This window comes from Mauremys mutica, chromosome 2 (assembly GCF_020497125.1).
Source record: "Mauremys mutica isolate MM-2020 ecotype Southern chromosome 2, ASM2049712v1, whole genome shotgun sequence".
In the NCBI taxonomy this organism is placed as follows: Eukaryota; Metazoa; Chordata; order Testudines; family Geoemydidae; genus Mauremys; species Mauremys mutica.
In genome coordinates this window covers 273,733,780-273,756,356 of record NC_059073.1, presented here as the reverse complement: position 1 = coordinate 273,756,356, position 22,577 = coordinate 273,733,780, and the positions used below count along the sequence as shown (strand labels likewise).

The following is a 22,577-nucleotide window of genomic DNA, read 5'->3' as shown; positions in this document are numbered from 1 at the left end:
AGTGTGGCATTGACGTGTGCAAGAACCTCCTCTTCAGCATCCAGACATCGAGGTATGAGAAGATGTGGATTCCCTCCCTCCTGAGATATGCCATCACCACAGCCATGCTTTTGGAGAAAACTCGAGAGGTGGAATAGGGGCCAAATGGACGCACCATGTACTGAAAATGGTATTCTCCCACAACAAAATGAAGAAACTTCCTGTGGCTCAGTAGAATCATCACATGAAAATAGGTGTCCTGAAGTCCAGAGCAGCAAACCAGTCATAGCCCATAGAGTGACTATGTGGAACCTCATTTATTTGATAAATTTGTTGAGGCCATGAAGGTCAAATATGGGTCTCGTCCCATCCTGGGGGTTTAGTACCAGGAAGTACTGGGAATGGAAATCGTAGCCCCAGAGTCCTGGTGGGACTTCCGCTACTGTTTCCATCACCAGCAGAAAGCTGACCTGCTTGATGAGCTGTGTATCATGAGAGGTGTCCCTGAAGAGGGATTGGGAGAGGGGATGGGGAGGGTGCATGGAGAGGAACTGGATGGCTTAGCCTGATTTGACAGTGTGTAGGACCCAACTGTCAAAAATAATCAAGCCTCAAGCATTGTAAAAACAGGCCAGCCTGTCCCCAAAAGGATGTGAGAGGGAAGGGCAGAGCAACGACTGAACAGTGCTCTGGACCAAGGAGTCAAAATGGGCATTTAGCAGGCACCCAGGGAGGATGTGTGGACTGGCTGAGCCCTGAGCCCAACTGCTTCCTACTGTGAGATCTATCCCTCTTTCTGGGGTAGTCATGCTGCTTTGCGGAGGTGGGGCAAAGAGTTATTCACAAGAGTGCTGTGGGGAATACTGCTGCTGCTGCTGAGCTCCATAGAGGTGTCTCTGCCTGGATGGCATGTATGCTCCCAAGAACCTTAAGGTAGTCCTGGAGTCCTTAAAGGAGAGTGAAGTGTCAGTCTTCCAAGAACAAGGTCCAGCCATCAAAGGGAAAGTCCTCAATGGCTTGCTGGAAATCTGATGCAATCCCGAAGTTTTGTAGCCCTCTGCATAGGCCATTACCCTGGTCGAAGTGTCCACAGCAAACACCCGAAACTCCTCATGCGAGGCCTAAGGAAACTAGTCCACAAATTTGGACATGGCTGATTAGTTGAGGACATTATGCTTGGACAGCAAAGCTTGTTGATTCACGATCCTCATCTGTAAAGATGATGAGGTATAGATCTGTCTGCCAAGAAGGTACAACCACTTGGACTCTCTGGGCTTGGCTACACTTGAGAGTTGCAGCGCTGGTGGAGGCTTTCCAGCACTGCAACTTAGTAACTGTCCACACCTGCAAGGCACATCCAGCACTGCAACTCCCTGGCTGCAGCGCTGGCTGAACACCTGGTCTGCTTGGGGTGTAGCGAGTGCAGCGCTGGTGATCCAGCGCTGCTCATCAAGTGTGGACACACACCAGTGCTGTTATTGGCCTCCAAGGTATTAGCAGATATCCCAGAATGCTTTTAACTAAATTACTCTCTTTGTTTTGTTATGCAGCCTCTCTTTGTTTTGTTGTGAACTCGGAGCTCCGTGCTCCCCTCCAGGAGCTGCTTATCTAAAAAACAAACACAGCTTCTGTTTGCTGTGATCAATCTGTACCTGACTGTGAACAATCAAATGAGATAATCCCTGTGAATGAGGCAGGCAGGGAGTGAGTGTTTGCTTGACAGACAGCGGGGGCAGAGGGGAGAAAGGGAGTCCGTTGGATGCAGGCTGTTTGCAGTTAAGAATTAAGAGTAAGGGGTCGGGAACATTTTCTGATTTTGCAAGGCAGGAAGCTAACACACAGTGTCGGCTCCAAAAATCCACTCTCTCTCTCTCCCCCGCTCCCTGTCACACTACACCCCACCCCACCCCCCTCTTTTGAAAAGCACGTTGCTGCCACTTGAACGCTGGGATAGCTGCCCATAATGCATCACTCCCAACAGCGCTGCAAATGCTTCAAATGTGGCCACACACCAGCGCTGTTCCTACACAGCTGGATGACCAGCGCTGTAAACTCTCAAGTGTAGCCAAGCCCTCTGTCTTTTGGGGTGGACTTGAATCTGTGCTGTTGGGCCCTTCCATTCACCAGTGAATTTGGTGCTGGATGGAAATAGAACCCCTCAGATCCCTTTATCAGAACAAAATAGCACTTCTCAGTTCATTTAGCCCAGGGGTCCAGGGCCAACGAGAGGTACAAATTATCGGGGCCTGGAAGGGGGCCCGGCCTCCCCGGCCCTGTTTAGCTGGTCCGTTCTTGCTGCGGGACCCGAAATTTTTTTTTCATCGGGGCCTGAACCTGCTCTCGGCAACCCTGCAGGGTTTGGCAACCTTTGGCACGCGGCCCATCAAGGTAATCCACTGGTGGGCCATGAGACATTTTGTTTATGTTGACCATCCACAGGCACAGTCCCCTGCAGCTCCCTTTATTCACTAGTTGTGATCATTTTATTTATACTCATTTGACATAATAAAATTACATGAAAAATTATAATTGGACCTAAGCTGCAAAATTCAGAACTGGTCTTCCCTTCTGTCTAAACTTTTGCTTTGAATTCACTACTATATTAATAGCATCAGGTCTTTGTGTACCTTCCCCCTCATATTAAGAATATCACTTAATTATAACTAGTGAATAAAGGGAAAAAGCAAATAAAGGAAAAAAACAAATAAAGAACAGATACATCCCACTACTTCTCATTTGCCTGCATTAGCTCGATTCTGTACCTCCAGAGAATGATCTTTTTATACAACATGATTATCTGAACTAGCATATGCTGATATTTGAGTAAATATTGCGGGACAATAAACTGATCCATAACAAACAGAATTATATAACTTATTCAGTTCAGACATTCAGAAGTTGTCACATTAATTTTGTTTACTGCAAGTTGTCAGAGATTTAGTTTAAGCTTGGCAAAATTAAAAACGTTCTTTTGCAAGAAGATTCTTCAGCACTGAGCTCTCTCATTTACTTCTGCTTCTATGAAAATCCAGACAAGGGAAGTGATCCTTTTAAAAATACAAAGAGATGACAATAAGAGAATCACGTAGTATCAGTTTCTGGGAGAAGTGCTGCTCATCTCACACAGCTGTCAGTAGCCGCAGCAGCAGAACTGGGTGAAAATGTCTGGTCAAATGGTAAATTTGCTGGGAAAAAGAAAAAAATAAGAAAAAACAAAGCACTTTGGGGGAGGATGAAACTATTTGCCAACTTAGCCAAATTGGAAAAAAAGTGGGAGAGGGAAGGAAAAGTTAGTTTTGACATTTTCAAAACAAATCAGTTTGGCATTTTGTTTGTTGAAACGAATAGTTTAATTTCATTTCAAAAGGACATTCAAAATGCTTTCTTCGATGCAAATGAAATTTTTTTGATTTTTCATTTTTGTGAGAAATACTGAAAAAATTCAGTTTCTGTCTGAAACATATTGATTATTTTTCCTTTTTAATAATTTGAGTTTTTGCTTCTGGTAACTGAACTGAAAAAAAAAATCAACAATTCACTCAGTTCTGCTCAGGAGATCGCTAAACAGACAGAGTTTTGTAGAGCTGACAAATAAATTGCATGGCTATCCTTGCTGAATCTTATCCAAACATGCCGGAGACCAGCAAGTCATTCTAAGACAGAGGTTACTGTCCTACTCAGCATAAAAGAGAGGCCACTAATTTCTTTCCTTTAGTATCTCCCAATGAATTTGAATGGTGGTCCACGACTTCATTAAAAAAAACAAAACAGCACTAGCATTGCACAAATCCTCCAATTCATCATAAAGACTGGTTACTGATTTACACAAATTTATGGATTACAAATCATAGAATATCAGGTTTGGAAGGGACCTTAGGAGGTCATCCAATCCAACCCCCGCTGCTCAAAGCAGGACCAATCCCCAGACAGATTTTTGCCCCTAATCGGCCCCCCTCAAGGATTGAACTCACAACCTTAGGTTTAGCAGGCCACTGCTCAGACCTGAGCTATCCCTCACTCTATAATAAAAACACTGACATGAGTCAATGTTGTCTCATCCCTCGTTCTATATCGCTCTCCCAGAGGTCTGCCCTTATGAGCTAGGGACACTTCAAAATTAGCAAAGGCTCTCTTCTTTTATTCCGAGTCTACAACTCATTCCAATTGTCTACTGGGCTTCCTTCAGCATTTGCTAGTTGAAAAGCTACAGTGGCTGCCGTTCAAATCTAATTGTCATAAAACCCTTACACTTGTGGTTTACAAGTAACCACTGTAGTTTTAGGTGAACTAGTGAATGGGGACAAAACCCAGGCAGACTGCTGGAAGATATAGTATTTAATTCTGATTCTTTTTTTTAAAGTGTGTCTATATTGCTCTAGGTGTATATACCAGTTAAAAAAAAGAAAAGAAAAAAGAAAGCTACTAAACTGTGCCTCATTACAGCTACCATTCAGAAATTAAACAGCAAGAGTGTTCCTTTCGTTCACCTCTCCTCAAAAGCTTGAGCAAAGAGATAAGATTTGCTACATGCCCTGAGAGCCAGCAGAATGGCTTTGATGGGCTAGACAAAGGAATGGAGTGAGTGCCAGTGTAGGGGACCTTTCACAGAAGACACTACCTCTCATTTAAGGCCTCAACTCTGAAAAACATATGCTTACCTGATTTGCTCAATAGGGGTTGTTTGGTAAATTGGGGCCTAAACAAAAAGGCACTTCAAATTATCTCAACTACTATAGTACTGAACAAGGAAAATCTCAAATAGCTAGGTCCCATTTTTAGGATTTTCAGACCAAAATTAAAACACTGAATTTCACCCAGAAACCAACTAGAACCCAGTACAGATCATGGAGTGCAGATCATATGGAACCACCGTAACATGACCCCTGGGAACACACACTACAAGGAAGTGATCTGCCAACTTCTGCTCATAACAGAGCCAAATATAAGGCACTGGAAAGCTACAGGAAGAGAAAACATTTATTTTAACAGGGTTTGGGGTCTTCTGGACAACATGAGGCAGGGTGATTATGTTCCCACTTACTACCTGGTCAACTGTTAACAGTTAATAATTTATAAGATTTCACAAGCAAGCAGAGAACCATGTAGATTTCATTTAATAAAATCTACGTAGTGGATATTAAAGTAAAAGATTGCAACTTATTTCCTAACAAGTCTATTGGATAAACAAAAGGTATTGGAAATTTCAACCCACTCTGTTCTGTACTGTTATTTCTTTAATTGATAATGTCGTATCCATACTAATCTGGTGCAACACTAATGCAGGAGTTCTGGACTACGTTCACTAACCTGGGAGGTTTGCTTCATAATTATTTAACTCTTCGCCATCGGGGTAACACCTTTTTTCCTGAGAAAAGCCAATACATTGCCTACCCATGACTATTACCACACATACATGCCACATCTTCCTAGGCTGAAGGACCTTAAGGTGAGACATCAAAAAGAAACAAGTGAAACTATGGAAGCAGGGTTGGGAAGAGAAGGGACTCTCAAAATCCACACGACACCACTTGCAACAATACTACATTAAGAAAGAGGCGGTTTCTCAAGTAGCCAGGTCCAAAGCCTTTTAGGGTTTTACAGAGCAAAATTAACACACTGAATTTCACCCAGAAACCAAAGATCAGGGAGTGGAGATCACTGAATACCACCATAACATGACCCCCGTGTTTCCAAAAAAACACAGATCACTCTAGTTACTCATACAATCTTATCTCAACGCTTTGACAAAATCGCAGTCACTCCAGAACATGCTCCTTCAAATCTTTGTGAGTGAAGAGTGTTGTGAAGCACTAAAGCTTCACGGGTGCCAAATGTACTTGGACACATTCAGAACCACGATCCCACAGCACTGACAAGTTTGAGCAGATCCATGTGTGACACTTTTACTGACAGTCATCCGCTTTCTCCTAATGGTACCCCGGAGCAATGACAGCAGGCCTGGGAGAGACAGGAGCCTATCAGAGGCAGGGTGAGGGTGTACTGAGGGTACAGGAGGGAATTGGGCACTTCTGGAACAATTGGTGGGAGAAGTGAGTTGAAGCTTGTGGAAGAAACTTGAGCAGCCCAGCTCTATCTACCCCACTCCCTATTAAACGCCTCTATTTTGTCCCCTTCCAGTCCTTGTCCCTCCATCTCCCTACAAGCCACTCCTCCTCCCCATGGGAGTTTCATGCTGGCCTGGAACTAGCTGGGGGAGCAGAGCCGCCATTTACCACTTCAAAAGTCAGTGCCACAGCAGCCCCTGCTGGCCAGAAGGAGCAATTGTATGTAATGCTCACAATACTGCTGAAAGCTTGCAGACCCCACAGGACTGCTGAGCATGAGTTGTGGCAGGCGACTGACATACTGCAGTTTTGCATGCAGCACTAGGGATGTAAGCACAAGATAGCTTTTTTGCTACACTTCACACATCCGCACTGTGACACCATAGTGTTCAGCGCCTCAGATAAAACTTGTGAGTTTTTAATCTAGTTGGAGTTGACAGTATAATGTAGGTGTGATGTGGACGGCCTCCGGACGTAATAACAAACATCCATGGGTTTAAGAACATTGATCCTTCTGGGTTCTGGCTACTATTAGTCAGCATTTCTTCTGAGTATTTAGTCTTCGTGAGTTGACAATTGAAAGGTTATTGAAAAGAGAAACCATGAAGATTTTCTGTCTGATGGTAACATCAAAATTTCTTAACAAATCAAATCACTCTACTGCCCTGCAAAAGGGTTATGGAACCAAACACTACTTTTGTCAGATGTGACTTGAGCTTTCTCCAGTTATTTAGTTGATGTTAACCTGCTTCATCGGCAGAGCAGTGAGCATGCACAGTATATGATGTTGAATCTGGGCGGCTGGAAGAAGCCTCAGGATTCCAATGGAGACCAGTTACAAACTGAACGGATGAAGTCTGCATCACAGAGACAGGAAGGGCTTGTAATAACACTGGTCTAAACAGAGAAACCACCACCAGTTACAATTTAGAATGGCAGTAAATATGGGTGTGAAGTAAAGAGAATGGCTTAGGTATCCAAATATCAGGTCTGAAGTACTTTGGAGTCACTGCTTTCATTCTTTGAATGCACAGCTCAGCCTTTTACTCTGTTGAGGTACATAAAATTAGGTTTTTGCAGATGAGTGTGTGACTGAACTTGTGTGGTCCTAGAGTATCAATCTTTTGGATGAAACAAACCATAAGTTCTGTCTGCTCCAGGAGACTATTAAAGGTTCACTAAGGCCTTTCATAAGTAGGCTTTCACCAGTGTCTGTAGATAAATGGTCCTCCTCTTGCTGCTGGATTGCATGCCAGTCCTCTGGATGAGAGATCCCACAGGTCCTGTTAGGTTCTGGGAAGAGGGTGGGAGCAAGCCTGCTCATGAATAAAAGCCCCTCCCCCCAGCCTAAGGGGAGGAGCCACTGAGCCAGGGACTCAAATAAATACGGGGGACAACAAAAGAAAAAAAACAGGGACTGGTGTGCAGGTCAAAGGGTCAGAAGTAGGGAACCTGAAGGGGACACCAAGCAGAGAATCCCGGACAGCACCCACTGCTTCTCAAAGCTGTCAAGGAAGCCAGCGGATGTGGGCCAGAGGAACTCTGCCCAGAGATGTGAACGGAGAGACTAACAGAAATAGGCCCCACAGTCACAGAGCACCCCGTTGGCCAACATCCTCTCCCTGGTGTTACAGATGGGCACTTTGGCCATCACTAGGAAGAAACTGACAAGGAGATCTCATGACTTTGTGGCACCACGGATGCGGCTGCATCTGAGTACGGTAAATATGTAGTTTGTGAAGTGCTTTGGGATTAATATTTCTATATAAAAATAAACTTCACTCTCCTTGTGCAAGAGTTTGTGTCCTCATCCAACAAGGAAGGAAGGAAAAAGCAGCCTGCCCAAAATGAAGGGTTGGGCTTTCTGATATAAGAGAATCCCATTAACCAGCAGAGGTAAGATTTATTTTAAATAAATCAATACTCTGGAGTGTTGTATTTGAGTAATAGTAACAGCATATGATTTCCAAAGTAAAGATTTTGGCTTCTAGTGCATTGCCTGCTCAAACCCTACATATACTTATCCCAATGAACAATGGCAGATCTAGAACAAACAGCCAGAGGGTGCACGGAGAGTTCATTCTTTCTAGATCTAACCAGTAGCAAAAGGGAATCAAGGAAAAATCCTCAACTTTTGAGAACAATCTCAAAGACCTTAAGAACGAAAAAGGGAGCAGAAGCTACTTCCCAAACCAGTTTTGACAGTAGGAGATTACCAATGGGGCAGGTTACGTCTCAGCAATCTACCTGTACTTGCAAACATGTCAAATTCGTAAATCCTGAACAGCTATAAAAGACTAACTGAAAATTATTTTTGGAAGTTTACCTTGTTATGGAGCATGGGAAGAAATGTGAACGCTGGGCTGGAGGAGGGGAAATAGCGTAGTCTGCCATTTCTTAAATTTGAAAACTCAAAAAGCAAGACAAAGTTGGAGCATAAGGGGGCTGGACTCCATGAAGAACTGCAGAAGAGTGCAGATGTGGGGCTTGCAGAGGGGAAGGAAGTTGCAGAATTAGTTAGTGTTGGGCTGGGGACACAGAATTAATTAGCATTTATGTTTCTTTGCAGGGGAGCTGGAAGCTTCTGTGTCATCAGTCAATACAATGCAAATGTACATATTTCTATGCAAATTTAAAATCTACTGTGTTTTTGTCTCAAGATGTTGGCAGGTATGTAGATTTCCTACAGATGTTTTCTGGTACTTGGCACATTTATCAATGTAACTGGTACTAACTGCAGATGAGAGGAAACATGACTCATTTCAGCCTGAAAACAGTATTCAGACTTTTTCAGGAACTAAGAAAACTGTGGGGCGGGCTTACTTGTGAGGTTTATAAATCCACCTCCAGATTGAAGGGGTGGATTGAGACAATTTCATTGCCTCTAAAAGTACACCTCTTCTGTGATTACTCTTAATAGGCCAGTCTTCTCTGGAGCTCATAAAAAGTGCTTCTGAAGAACAGTTTTTGCTTTTGGAATGTGTGCTGAGTCACATATATTATTCTGGAAGAAAGTTCAGGTGTTTTCTGCAAGTGCATTTAGCATTAAACTTTCCCAAGTTATGATTATGGGAAAGTGTTAGCTGAGAAAAAACAAACAGATTCACATATGTGTCAGCTATTTCTGCAACTATGTGCACCTGGCTACATAAGGTTTATTGCCCAAGGTGAGAGGGCCATGGAAGATTTATATATGAGCTTTTTGTCCCTATATTCACAGCATGCCATGTGTAGAGAGGACAAATTTCACAGAATGAAATTAAAGCAGATCCCCCGCTCCCTGCTCTCTTTACATATGGGTATCAGAAAGTGGAGAGGACCAATTATATGTCTTCCTTTAAGGGAGGACCCCCTCATCCTGTTAATTGACAGATCAGAATAAAAGGTTGAAAAAGAACGGTTACTCACCTGTAGTAACTGTTGTTCTTCGAGATGTGTTGCTCCAATCCATTCCAGTTAGGTGTGCGCGCCGCGCGTGCACGGCTTCTCCGGAACTTTTTCCCTAGCAACCCCGGCGGGCCGGCTGGCGCCCCCTGGAGTGGCGCCGCCATGGCGCTAAATATATACCCCAGCCGGCCCGTCCGCTCCTCAGTTCCTTCTTGCCGGCTACTCCGACAGTGGGGAAGGAGGGCGGGTCTGGAATGGATTGGAGCAACACATCTCGAAGAACAACAGTTACTACAGGTGAGTAACCGTTCTTTCTTCTTCGAGTGATTGCTCCAATGCATTCCAGTTAGGTGATTCCCAAGCCTTACCTAGGCGGTGGGGTCGGAGTGAGACGTGGCGGAATGCAATACCGCAGAGCCGAAGGCTGCATCGTCTCTAGACTGCTGCACCAACGCGTAGTGGGAGGCGAAGGTGTGGACCGAAGACCAGGTGGCCGCTCTGCAGATGTCCTGGATGGGGACATGGTTCAGGAAGGCGGCTGACGAGGCGTGTGCCCTTGTAGAGTGAGCGGTGAGTCGGCATGGTGTCACGTGAGCAAGCTCGTAGCATGACCTGATGCATTGAGTCACCCAGGAGGAAATGCGCTGGGTAGAGACCGGTTCGCCCTTCATGCGATCAACGACTGCGATGAAGAGTTGGGTGGAACGCCGAAAGGACCTTGTCCGGTCGATGTAAAACGCCAGCGCCCGACGGACGTCGAGAGTGTGGAGCTGTTGCTCCCGGGACGAAGCATGGGGCTTCGGAAAGAAAACCGGGAGAAAGACGTCCTGATTAAGGTGGAAGGCCGAGACCACCTTTGGTAGGAAGGCCGGGTGAGGACGAAGCTGCACCTTATCAGCGTGAAAGACGGTGTAGGGGGGGCCCACCGTCAACGCTCGGAGCTCCGAGACTCTCCTTGCAGACGTTATGGCAACCAGGAATGCCGTTTTATAGGAGAGGTAGAGGAGAGAACACGTGGCCATAGGCTCGAATGGCGGACACATGAGCCTGGCCAGGACGAGGTTCAAGTCCCAGGTCGGGGCAGGGCGACGTACTGGCGGGTACAAGCGGTCGAGGCCCTTCAGGAAGCGGGAGACCATCGGATTGGAAAAGATGGTTCGACCCTCCACCGACGGACGAAAGGCGGACAGTGATGCGAGGTGGACCCGCAAGGAGGAAACCGCCAGACCCTGTTCCTTAAGGTACCATAGGTAATCTAGGATGGTAGGGACAGGTACCACGAATGGGTTGAGCCCTTGCTGGTCACACCAGAGCGCGAACCTCTTCCATTTTGCCATGTAGGTGGTACGAGTGGAAGGCTTTCTGCTTTCAAGCAGGACTTGCTGCACCGCCGCCGAACAGCCCCTCTCTGCGTGGGTCAACCACGCAGGTACCAGGCTGTAAGATGGAGGGACTGCAGATTCGGATGGTGGAGTTTGCCGAAGTCCTGCGTGATGAGGTCCGGCCACAATGGGAGGGTGATGGGCTCCCGAACGGAGAGCTCGAGCAGCAGGGTGTACCAATGCTGCCTCGGCCAGGCTGGAGCCACGAGTATCATGGTGGCTCGATCCCTCCGAAGCTTCTGGAGCACTCTGTGCACGAGTGGAAACGGAGGGAAGGCATAGAGGAGGTGAGTCTGCCACGGATACAGGAAAGCGTCCGACAGAGAGCCCGGCGAGTGCCCCCGGAACGAACAGAACTGGAGACACTTCCTGTTCGCCTTGGAGGCGAAGAGGTCGACCCGGGGAAACCCCCACCTCTGGAAGATCGTGAGAGCAACGTCGGGACGGAGGGACCACTCGTGGGAGAGAAACGACCTGCTGAGATGGTCGGCCAGCGTGTTCTGCACTCCCGGAAGAAAGGACGCTTCCAGGTGAATGGAGTGGGCCACACAGAATTCCCACAGGAGGATCGCTTCCCTGCAGAGAGGTGACGAGCGGGCTCCGCCCTGCTTGTTCACGTAGAACATTGCTGTTGTGTTGTCCGTGAATACTGTCACACAGCGGCCTTGCAGCTTGGTCCGAAAGGTGTGACATGCAAAACGGATTGCTCGGAGCTCGCGGACATTGATGTGGAGTGTGAGCTCGCTTGCTGACCAGAGGCCTTGAGTGTGGAGGTCTCCCAGGTGAGCCCCCCATCCGAGCGCAGAGGCGTCCGTGGTCAACGTTGCCGATGGCCGGGGAGGGTGGAACGGAACTCCGGCGCACACGACCTCCGGGTCGAGCCACCAGCGGAGGGAGTCGAGAGCCGTCCTGTTGACTGTGACCACCATGTCGATGGCGTCGCGATGCGGGCGGTACACCGTCGCGAGCCAGGACTGAAACGGACGAAGGTGAAGTCGTGCGTAGGCGGTGACGTATGTACACGATGCCATGTGGCCCAGGAGGCGGAGGCATGACCGCACCGTCGTGGTCGGGAAACTGACGAGGTCTCGGATGATGGAGACCATCGTCTGGTGTCGAGCGCGAGGGAGACAGGCTCTGGCCATCGTGGAGTCGAGGACCGCCCCAATGAATTCGACTCGCTGCGTCGGAATCAAAGTTGACTTCTCGGTGTTGACAAGAAGACCGAGGCGCCGAAAGAGGGCCAGGACCTCTATTATCTGACTCTCCACGAGCTGTCTGGACAGACCGCGAATCAGCCAGTCGTCCAGGTACGGGTATACGTGTATCTGGTTCCGTCGCAGTGCTGCGGCGACGACCGCCATGCATTTGGTGAATACTCTGGGGGCGGTCGAAAGGCCGAATGGCAACACGGCGAATTGGTAGTGGGCGTCGTTGGCCACAAACCGAAGGTAGCGCCGATGAGGGGGGTAGATAGCGACATGGAAGTAGGCATCCTTCATGTCGAGGGCCGCAAACCAGTCTCCCGGATCCAGGGAGGGAATGATGGTCCCCAAGGTGACCATGCGGAACTTGGGCTTGAGTAGGTATCTGTTCAGCCCGCGAAGGTCCAGGATAGGACGTAGCCCGCCTTTTGCCTTGGGGATGAGGAAATACCTGGAGTAAAATCCCCTGCCCCGCCTGGAGGGAGGCACCTCCTCTATGGCACCCACGCTCAACAGAGTCTGGACCTCTTGTAGGAGGACTTGCTCGTGAGAGGGGTCCCTGAAGAGGGACAGGGAAGGCGGGTGGGAAGGAGGTGGAGAAACAAACTGAAGACGGTATCCCGAGTGGACCGTGCTGAGCACCCAGCCGTCCGACGTTACTCGGGACCACTCCAAGAAAAAACGGGAGAGGCGGTTGTGAAATAAACGATGAGGATCCGTAGGGGAGAGTGATGTGCAGCCCTCGTGCGTCCCATCAAAAGGGTTGCTTCGCTGCCTGTGGGGCTTTGGAAGCGGCCTGGCCCCGGTTTCGGCGGTTGCCCGACGGGCGACGGCGATTTTGGGCCGGTCACCGAGCCGGGTAGGGTCGGTACCGCGACGCGACTGATAGCGGGAGGGCTGCGGGCGGAAAGGTCTACGTTGCGTAACCGGCGTATGCATCCCGAGTGTCCGGATCGCCACCCGGCCGTCCTTGAGCGACTGGATCCGCGAATCCGTCTTCTCCGAAAACAATCCCTTGGTGTCAAAGGGCAAATCCTGGAGAGTAAACTGGACTTCTGGAGGCAGGGTGGAAGATTGGAGCCAGGCGATGCGCCGCATCGTGACCCCTGTTGCTAAGGTCCGTGCCCCTGAGTCCGCCGCGTCGAGGCCGGCTGTAATGGAGGAGCGAGAGGACCGCCTCCCTTCCTCCAACATTGTGGTGAAGTCCTGGCGGGATGTTGACGGCAGGAGGTCAGTGAACTTGGCCAGAGACGTGAGTATGTCGAACACGTATCTGGCCAGGAGGACCTGTTGGTTACCGATCCTCATCTGCAGGCCCCCTGCAGAATAGACCTTTCGGCCGAGAAGGTCCATCCGCCTTGCCTCTTTCGCCTTTGGGGCAGCGGCCGGCTGGCCGTTACGCTCCCTATCGTTAACGGACTGTACCACCAGGGAGTCCGGAGTTGGATGCACGTACAGGTACTCATAGCCCGATGGAGGGACTGAGTACTTCCTTTCCACTCCCCTGGCTGTGGGAGGCACGGAAGCGGGCGTTTGCCAAATGGTGGTGGCGTTTCGTTGGACCGTGCGCACAAAAGGTAACGCAACCCGGAGTGGCACGTCTGACCCCACCACGTTTGTGATGGGGTCCTCGTCCTCTTTTACTTCCTCTATAGGGAGGTCCATAGCCGTCGCCACACGGCGGAGTAAGTCTTGATGCGCCTTCGCATCAACGGGGGGCGGCTCCCTTGATGCCGCGCCGGCCACTGCCTCATCGGGAGAGGATGAGGAGGATAACTCCTGAACGACCTCAGCCGAAGAGGGGTCCACTGCGTGGTGGGCTGGGGGTTCGGAGGGGCACTCTGGCACCACCGGAACGGCTGGCGGTGGGGATGGCGGTGGTCGGGATATCGATGCCTCTGGGACTCTGCGGTGGGCCGCTGGAGGCCTCGGCGGAGCAGGCATAGCGTCCGACTCATATTGTGCCCATGGGACCCAAAAACCCCACTGCTGGGCCCCGCTAGGCTGGGCTGGCGGCGTTGGAGGCGGGAGCCCATAGGCTTCTGCGCCGGAGGCGACCGACTCAGGGCGGGAAGGCCAGGGAGGTGCCAAAGAGGGTCCAGGGCACACCGCCGGGGGATGCTCTTCCCCTCGGCGCTGGGAAGGCGACCTCGCTCGACGGTCTTCACGGTGCCGGGAGCTCGACCGGTGCCGGGAGCTCGACCGGTGCCGGGAGCTGCGCCGGTGCCGGGGGCTGGTCCGGTGCCGGGAGCTCGACCGGGAGTAAGATCTCCGATGCCGAGACCGACCATGATCACCGCGGTGCCGGGAGCTCGACCGGTGTCGGGAGCTCGACCGAGAGTGCGAACTGCGACGCCTGGAGCGTCCGCGGGAGTCTCGGTGCCGGGAACGGTGCCGGGACTGAGACCGGCGGTGCCTAGCTGGTGGCGACCTCGATCTGGTGCGACGTCGGGAGTGCGACCGGTACCGCGAAACGGAGCGGTACCGGGACTTCGACCGACGAGGAGACTGCGATCGGTGCCGCGATGGGGTGCGGTGCCGGGAGCGCGATCGGCGGGACGGCAAGCTGTCGACGGTGCGGGAGCGAGACCGGGACCGTGACCGACGTCCACGCCTCGATTCCATGGAGGGTGGCCGGACCATTGCCGCCGGTTTTCCCCTGGAGACGACAGCCCGCGCCGGCGGTGCCGGGGGCCGGAGGCCTGGAGCCTCTATGAGCTGTATCAGCTCTCGCGCAGAGGCGAACGTCTCCGGCGTCGACGGCCGCCGAGGCTCGACCACGGACGGCACCGGGGAGCGAGGCGGCGCCGGACTCGACGGCCCTTGCGGCGCCGGAGTCACAGGTGCAATGCACTGTTTGTGCAGAGGCACCACAGGGGCTGCAGGCTGCGGAGTCGCCTTGGCGGAGTCCTGCACGCGCGCCTGAGCCAAAGCCTTCGCCAGTCTTTGCTTCCTGGCGGGCGAGAGGGAGCGGTGCCGAGTCTTCGCAGCCGCTTTCTTCGCCGGCGGTGCCGCAGTCGGTGCCGGCGGTGTGTCCTGCACGGGAGGAGGCCGCGGAGGCGGCGCGGGCGGTGCCGGTGGTTGGAGGGACTCCTCCATGAGGATCTGTTTTAAGCGGCTATCTCGATCCTTGCGGGTCCGCGGCTTGAATTTTAAACAGATCTGGCACTTGTCAGTTCGGTGCCCTTCGCCTAAGCAGCGGAGACACGCGTCGTGCGGGTCTCCTACGGGCATCGGTTTCTGGCACCCCGTGCAGGGTTTAAAGCCCGGTGCTTTGGGCATGAGCCCGCACCGGCTAAGGCAAAAAAAGGGGGAACCCCCCCTTTTTTAGCCTAACTAACTAACACTAACTATGCTAACTGAACAACTATAACTAACTATGCTAACTATGTACAACAATGAACTAGAGAAAGCTAGGGACGTGAAGAGCTATCAAGCACTCCACAGTTCCAACTGCCGTCACGGGCGGTAAGAAGGAACTGAGGAGCGGACGGGCCGGCTGGGGTATATATTTAGCGCCATGGCGGCGCCACTCCAGGGGGCGCCAGCCGGCCCGCCGGGGTTGCTAGGGAAAAAGTTCCGGAGAAGCCGTGCACGCGCGGCGCGCACACCTAACTGGAATGCATTGGAGCAATCACTCGAAGAAGAATACAAAGATATTAAATTACATACACTGCTTTCTGGAGGTGAGGTGCGAGGCAACCAGTACTTTGAAAGTCAGAAATCCTTGGTCAAGTAACAGTGCAGTTTTCTACTTCTTGTGAACAAAACCAACCAACCCCAGACAAGTTCAGCGGTAGGAAAATATTCTATCTACACATAACAAAGGGGTATGTACCTATTTACCAATGCTTGAAAAATTACAAATAAGGGCATTTGGAGATAGAGACACTTTTCTGAAGAACAGAATGGATAACACATGAGTAAGGCTACGATTTAGTCACAAGTATTTTAGTAAAAGCCACAGGAAATAACCAAAAAGTCACGGCCAGTGACCTGACCATGACTTTTACTAAAAATACCCCTAACTAAATCTTAGGTGCTGCGGTGGAGGGTGGGTGGGAAGAGAGTGCTCTCATGCTCGCTTCTGCTCTTGGTGCGGGTGCGGGGTGGCCCAGGGCTCCGCCGCCACTGCTGCTCTGGGCAGAGGTGGCCTGGGGTGCTGCTGCTGCTCTCAGACTGCTGCTCTGGAGCAGTGCCCGGGACCAGTTGCCTGGGGCCGCCAGAGCGCAGCTGGTGTGGCTGACCCCAGGGCTGCCCCAGCTGCTCGGGCAACCCTGGGGTCAGCCGCACCAGCCGCTGCAGCTGTGGAAGTCACAGAGGTCCCAGAAAGTCACGGAATCCGTGAAAGACTTGCAGCCTTACATATGAGTAACTCATACAAAAATATATATATATTGGTGTTTGCCCTCTACATAGGGATAATTCTTGCCCATGGCACCTACAGGCAGTAGTGGAAGGGAAAATAAGATGAAAAGCTTCTAATTAAAACTTGTCTGTTTAGTTCATTGTCACACTAAACTCACAACCCCAGACTGTTGCTCCTGCGTGGAGTTTTTGTTGTTTTTGTTCTACTTTTAGGGATCCTGCATTTCCAGTTTCCTAATCATGGATTCTTCTACTCCAAGTTTAAAAGGAATATTTGAAAGGAAGTTTAAAAAGAATACAGAATATTTCAGAGATTACTACGGCTAAAGGCAAGCTAATGGCTGCTGGGAATTTCAGTCCATTGCATCCTAGAGGGTCATTTGATTGACAGCTGTCCCAAGACACTAAGCACCTTACAAATGATTCTGGGTATCCTGGAAATACAAGGCAAGATAGAATAAGTGGGGGAGGAGTAGGAAGGGATGGGTATTTGCCTAATATTTAACCACAAAAGATTTCTAGCAAAATTTATTATACAACAATAATCATGTTGCGAAGAGCAGGAAATTCTCAGCAAGAACAAATTTGTTGCCAGACAAAACCATAAATACTAATTTAATGCATACATGCTGTATAGTATTGTGCGTAGATTAACACAGCTGCCAGACCCATCCTACGGGATCCATTGTTCACCTACTGCGTAGCTGCTGTTTTTAGTTGGTTCACATCTTCCTTTGAACATGTAGACTACAAAATGCACACTGCCAGTGTTAACTGAAGCATGCACAGAAGAGATCAAATAATGAGGAAGCATAAAAGAACAGCCTAGGCTATTGTATGATGACACATATACGACACATCCTTCAGCTGGTGCCAGAAGCAAAGCTGCTACCGTTTGACCAAGTAGAGGTTTTCCTTCTGGGACTGCTCACAAAGCATGATTTTTATCTCATTGCTTCCACCCTAGTTCCTTCGCTACATAAACAAAGGTAGAAATATCTGCAGTCATACATACTCTGAGAATGTGCAGTATCATTTATAAGGTAGAGATCATTCAGTCTGATTTTTTAGAACGTTATACCCCCCTACTCCCTCAATTACTGTTGTAGTAACTGAGTATTTCTGAAGAAACACACACACACAGACACACAAAAGCGGCTCAACCAAATTAAGGTAAGGAATTATTTTGATATGGTCTATTTACTTGGACAAATAGATTTTACAGTCTATAGAGAAGAATGTGGCAGTAGACATCTTAAAATAAATCCAATTCAGTAGATTTATGTTTTATTATTAACATTTAACCATGACTCTTGGCAAGTAAAATACAGGGAGCAACATAATAGGATGGTTTTCCCCTGGAAGTTATGTTGATCAAATATGTTTCTTCCTCTACCATGAAAGTAAATTTTACTATTGCTGAAGGCTCTTACAGTTTAAATAATCTAGTTGTCCTGTTTATATTAACACACGTAAAATCTCAATTTCATGTACCAAAACATCAAACAATGCAGCAAGTTATACATTTTATGTCACACGACTTAATGTAATCCTAAAAGGTTCCTGTTTGGTATTAAACCAGTGCAAATTCATATATTGTGCTTCCATAGAAGCCATTATAAAAATATATTTTCAAAACTCAAGGCCCTTATCTTTTCCTCAAGTACAGTTTTACAAATAAAGTGATCCACAAATTTGTTTGAGAAAATAAATAAATCAGAATGAGGACCAAGTCATCTTTCCTTAAGTCTCACTGTAAAAATGATGGAGCAGCCATAAGCCCCCATCCTTTTCTACATAATAGTAAGTCTCACACACACACGCGCGCACGCACACACACAAAACCCCCAACATTTAGGTTGCAAAGTCAAGCACTCAGAAGTCAGGAAATGTCAGATTTAAGGTTGCCTGTGAAATCTTAATTTGGTCCCTTTGTGTATATGCATTATGATGCAGTCTTTATTTACATGCTCATGTACTCTTTTTCATAGACCCTTGCCTCATTCAGTGCACAGGATGGACTGTGCTCAGTTAGAGTTATTAATCCAATATTTTGTTTTATCCTCATTGCTCAATGTGTGGCCCTATGCCCAGTTTACTGCAGATTATTCAAACCCTGCTCTGAAAACAAAATTATTAATTTCCTCAGGGGCTTTTCTACAGCACACAGCACCATAGCATCTGAGTGCTTCACAAAACCTCTGCGCCGTGAGGGGGTAGGACTACACAAAACCCATTTTACTTTGGGAATTGAGGCACAGAAAGATTAAAGTCAAAAGTACCCACTAATTTTGGTAGTCCAATATGGGAAGCCTAGGGCCTGATTTTTCAGAAAATTTTAGCACTTTATATGTTGAAGATTCTGCTCCCATTGATTTCAGTGGCAGTTGTGAGTACTCACCTGTTCTGCAAATCAGGCCCCAAGGTATCAGGCTGCAATCTGGCATTTTATGAGCCTTGAATGCTTGACTTTGCAACCTTAATAATGTTCTTTTAAAATAAGAAATTACACATAAAAACAAACTGAAAAAAAAATAGAATTTCCCTCACGTGCCACCATATTGGCACCTACATGGTTCATCAGAAGGAGTTGGAACTTTTAGAGAATCATAAAGACCTCTGCCAATTGGGCTAACGGAGTAACTGATAGCAATAGTAGGTTGTCATCTTCTATGTGGACCACCATTACACAAGCTTTACCAGTGGGTTTCACAGATATTTTATGATTGCAGAGTAATGGTGATTGAGACGTAGGAAACTTGGAGTCCATTCCAGGCTCTGGAGGGACTATGCTCTAGTGGGCACAGACTCTTTTGTCCATTTTCCTGAAGTCTGACTCCTTTTGCCCCATCCTCTTATTTGTTCTTGTCCCGTCTTTTTCTTACAACTGGCTCTTCATCCCAGTCCCACTCTTGATTCCTTAGGCTCCTCATCCCAGTCTCCTTGCCAGCCAGTTCTACTCTCCTCCAGGCTTGCTGTCCTAGTCCCAATCTCTCCCACTCCACACTCAATGCCGGTTTCTCTGTCCTGCTCTCAGTCATAATTTCCCTCCCCACCTGCCAGTAACAATTTAACCAGACTCTTTGTCGTAATATAGTCTTTCCCTCCCCCCCGCTTCAGCTTTTGTCCCCTCTGCATTCGTATTAGTTGGCTTTCTTCTCCACACTGCATGGGTGCCAGCTGAGGGGGATGGGGGGAGAGGTAACTGACAGCACGGGAGATACTGGCTCCCTGGCTTTCAGTTCCAAGGCCTGGTCCCATCCTGAGAAGTTAGGAATAGCCATTATGGAGCAAGTCCTGTTGGGACCCCCACTGCCCTGGGCTGGAGCATGTTCAGTCACTCTGCGGGGATGGTGCATCTACAGTCCGGAGAGCGTCAGGAGCTGCGAGAGGGTTGAACATGCTCAGCGCTGATAGAATCGTCAGAGGTTTTTGCTGTTAATTCTAGCAAGTCTCTACTGAACATGTGTGAATTGTGATTTTTTTTCAGGGAACATACAGAACTTGGCCGAATTTGGGCACATTTTTACAGGGATGGCCAAAGGCACATCCCTGACAAAGGCCACCTCCCACACCAAATTTCACATCTCTGCTCCAAAGCATTGAGGCACTAGAGCATTTCAAAGAAAAGTCTCAAAGGTTTATTTTACAAGTAGTTTCCCCTAGCCTCATTCCTGGAAGTGGCTGAATAGTTTTGGCTGAAATATTCCACACCAATTCAGCTTGAAAAACCAGTCACCCCGCCTGGAAAATTTTAACCAAAAGAGTTAAAGTTTGGCAAAGACATAAGCAATTGAAAACAATGTATTATAATGGGAAGTGTCAGGCAATCTTAACAGGTGGTGCTACCAGCCCTGCCTATCATTAAAGGTATAGGAGAAAGTGGACAAGATAGCTAAAACATTTCCTTCTGTTAATGGAAATTACATTCCCTCTTTTGAAAGATCTATTTAGCTTGGTTTGCTTTGTTGTTTAAAGGAACTGGGGTGAACCTTTCCATATGGACAGCCCTGATGGCAGATGGCTTCAACAAGGATACACCCTGAGTGGTCCTAGCATAAGGTTCCTACTCTACCCACCAATGGTGCCTTGAGTCCCTAAGATGCCGGCACCACCTCAAGGAGGGAAAGGACAGTTCAGTCTTCGTGTCCATTCTGTTCTACGCCTTTTTGCTAAGATGGTAATACCTGTGCACTAGGAACACGACAACCAATTTAATGGAACCAACATCATATGATAAATTCTTAGTGTTAGCAACAGTGAGAGTTGATCAAGAACAAATGCTTTAAGACTTGGTCTACACAAGTGAAATGTAGCACAATTGTTGAGACTGGTTCATTTCCATCAACATGGGAAGCCCTAGCATGGATACGACAACAGCTGACACCAACACTTTAAGTGCTGTGTTGATCAGACCTACTCTAAAACCTGGTTAGCTAACACGGTGCCTAAAGAAATCATGGCAGATATATTCGGGCTTCCAGGCTTGCAAATTGTCACTGGGGGCTACCACAGCTCCCTGGCTCCAATCATGTGCTGCCACACCCAGTATCAGTCAAGGAGGTTAATTTATAACAAAAGTTAACAAACAAATAGAGCGCAGCCTTCAATACCTGGCCCACAGGCTTCAGGGCCACCCCTCCCAGGGGTCTCTGGTGCTCCAGTTGCTTGGAACTTCCTCCCCTGTGCCAGCTCTCCTCCCCTCTTGGAGCTGCAACTGCAGGGTTGCTTCCTGGAGCACTTGGCCCCCTTGCTCCAGGGACCCTTCACAGGAGTTAGCTCCACTCCAGCGTGGCTTTGCTTCCAGGGATCAGGCTGTCTCAGTCCTTCCTCTTTCCAGCTGTTTACTACCAGCCCTTTATAGGCCCAGGTGTATCCCAGCCCTCTTTAATTAGCTGGGTGAGGGTCACCTGCTCCAGTCCAGGGGAGATGGGCTCAGTCGCTCCACAGAGACCAGCTACCCTGTGACACTAACTTTGTGCAAATGTTTTGCTATTAGAAGTAACCAAAAACGATAGCTTGAGATACTACTTTAACAAACGGAGAAGCTATACATAACCTATAGTACAGTATTATCCCTTCTGTCCTTAAGATGCAGAACCACTCAACACAAAAAAAATTTACACAAAGCTGTGCTCAGTGGTGATTCATTCTGACATAAAACTTTCAAAATGCACTGTGGAGGACAAATGTAGTTCCTTACCTTTCTGGTAAGTGGCACTTCAATAGGCACAGGGACAACTTCTGCCAGTAGGCAGCCATAAAATGCTACCATGAAAGCAGCAGGATCATTGTTAGGAAATACGAGTGCTACCTGAAACAGAGAGAGACAAGTTAAAATGACATTGTCAAAAATCTATTACAGATTTCAGTGTATTGTACATTAAAAACAGCTTCCACATTCCTTTTGAAAAGCTATTAATATTTAAAAACAGCTCTGATATAATGCACTTTACAGTGTTCCACCTAAACTTTCCCCCCCTTATATACTGGTACAACAATTGAACATTTAAGAACTGAATCACGAGTGAGAAGGAGTTTGTTCTCTCTTATACACATTCCTTTTTGTGAGCATCTCCACTTAGGCACTTGTACTTACATACACGCTGCATTTTAAATTGCTAGCAAGTTTCATCTGAGCTTTAGTTTACCAATGACTTGATTGAGGTTCAGCTTTGGAGCAAATATGATTAATGTAATTTTAAACAGAAGTTTTACATCCTAAAAAAGTTAAATTAGGCTACTGAAAACAGAAATGGGTTTATGTCCATCCAGAGTAACCAAACATATCGTACTGTTGTGCCAACTATTCCCAGCCTTATGTTTTGTCTGCCTGCAACAATTAAAGCCTCCTGCAAGTTTGATGAAGAGGTTTTGCCTATGCTCTATTAGGCCAATGCAGGAACAATAAATGCTACAATGAAGGTAGCATCCTGAAGTTCCTACCCTACTCAGATTCCTCAAACTAAGCAAGTTTAGGGCCAAGGCTTACTGGAACAAGAGAACTTTAGAGAATCTTATCTAACATGTGACTTGTTTATTTTTGTGCCAGGATGACGGGTGACTTTTAAAAAACAAGTAGAGGGCATCTAAAACAATTAAGCAAGATTAGAGATACACTGAAATTTGATGTTCACTTACATGTGCACAAAATCTCTGTTAACAGAAGAATTAAAGTTTGTTTTGAGGCT

The 22,577-nt window shown here is 48.1% G+C and overlaps 1 protein-coding gene across 2 annotated transcripts in view; it reads right to left on the bottom strand.

Moving 5' to 3' along the window:
• Nucleotides 1–22,577, bottom strand: part of DIP2C (disco interacting protein 2 homolog C) — a 487,597-nt gene that overhangs the window by 109,168 nt on the left and 355,852 nt on the right. For both annotated transcript variants that reach the window (XM_045006686.1, XM_045006687.1), the window contains one exon: nucleotides 21,590–21,700. In XM_045006686.1, coding sequence (XP_044862621.1) covers nucleotides 21,590–21,700 — 111 coding nt within the window. The remainder of the gene's footprint in view (nucleotides 1–21,589; nucleotides 21,701–22,577) is intronic.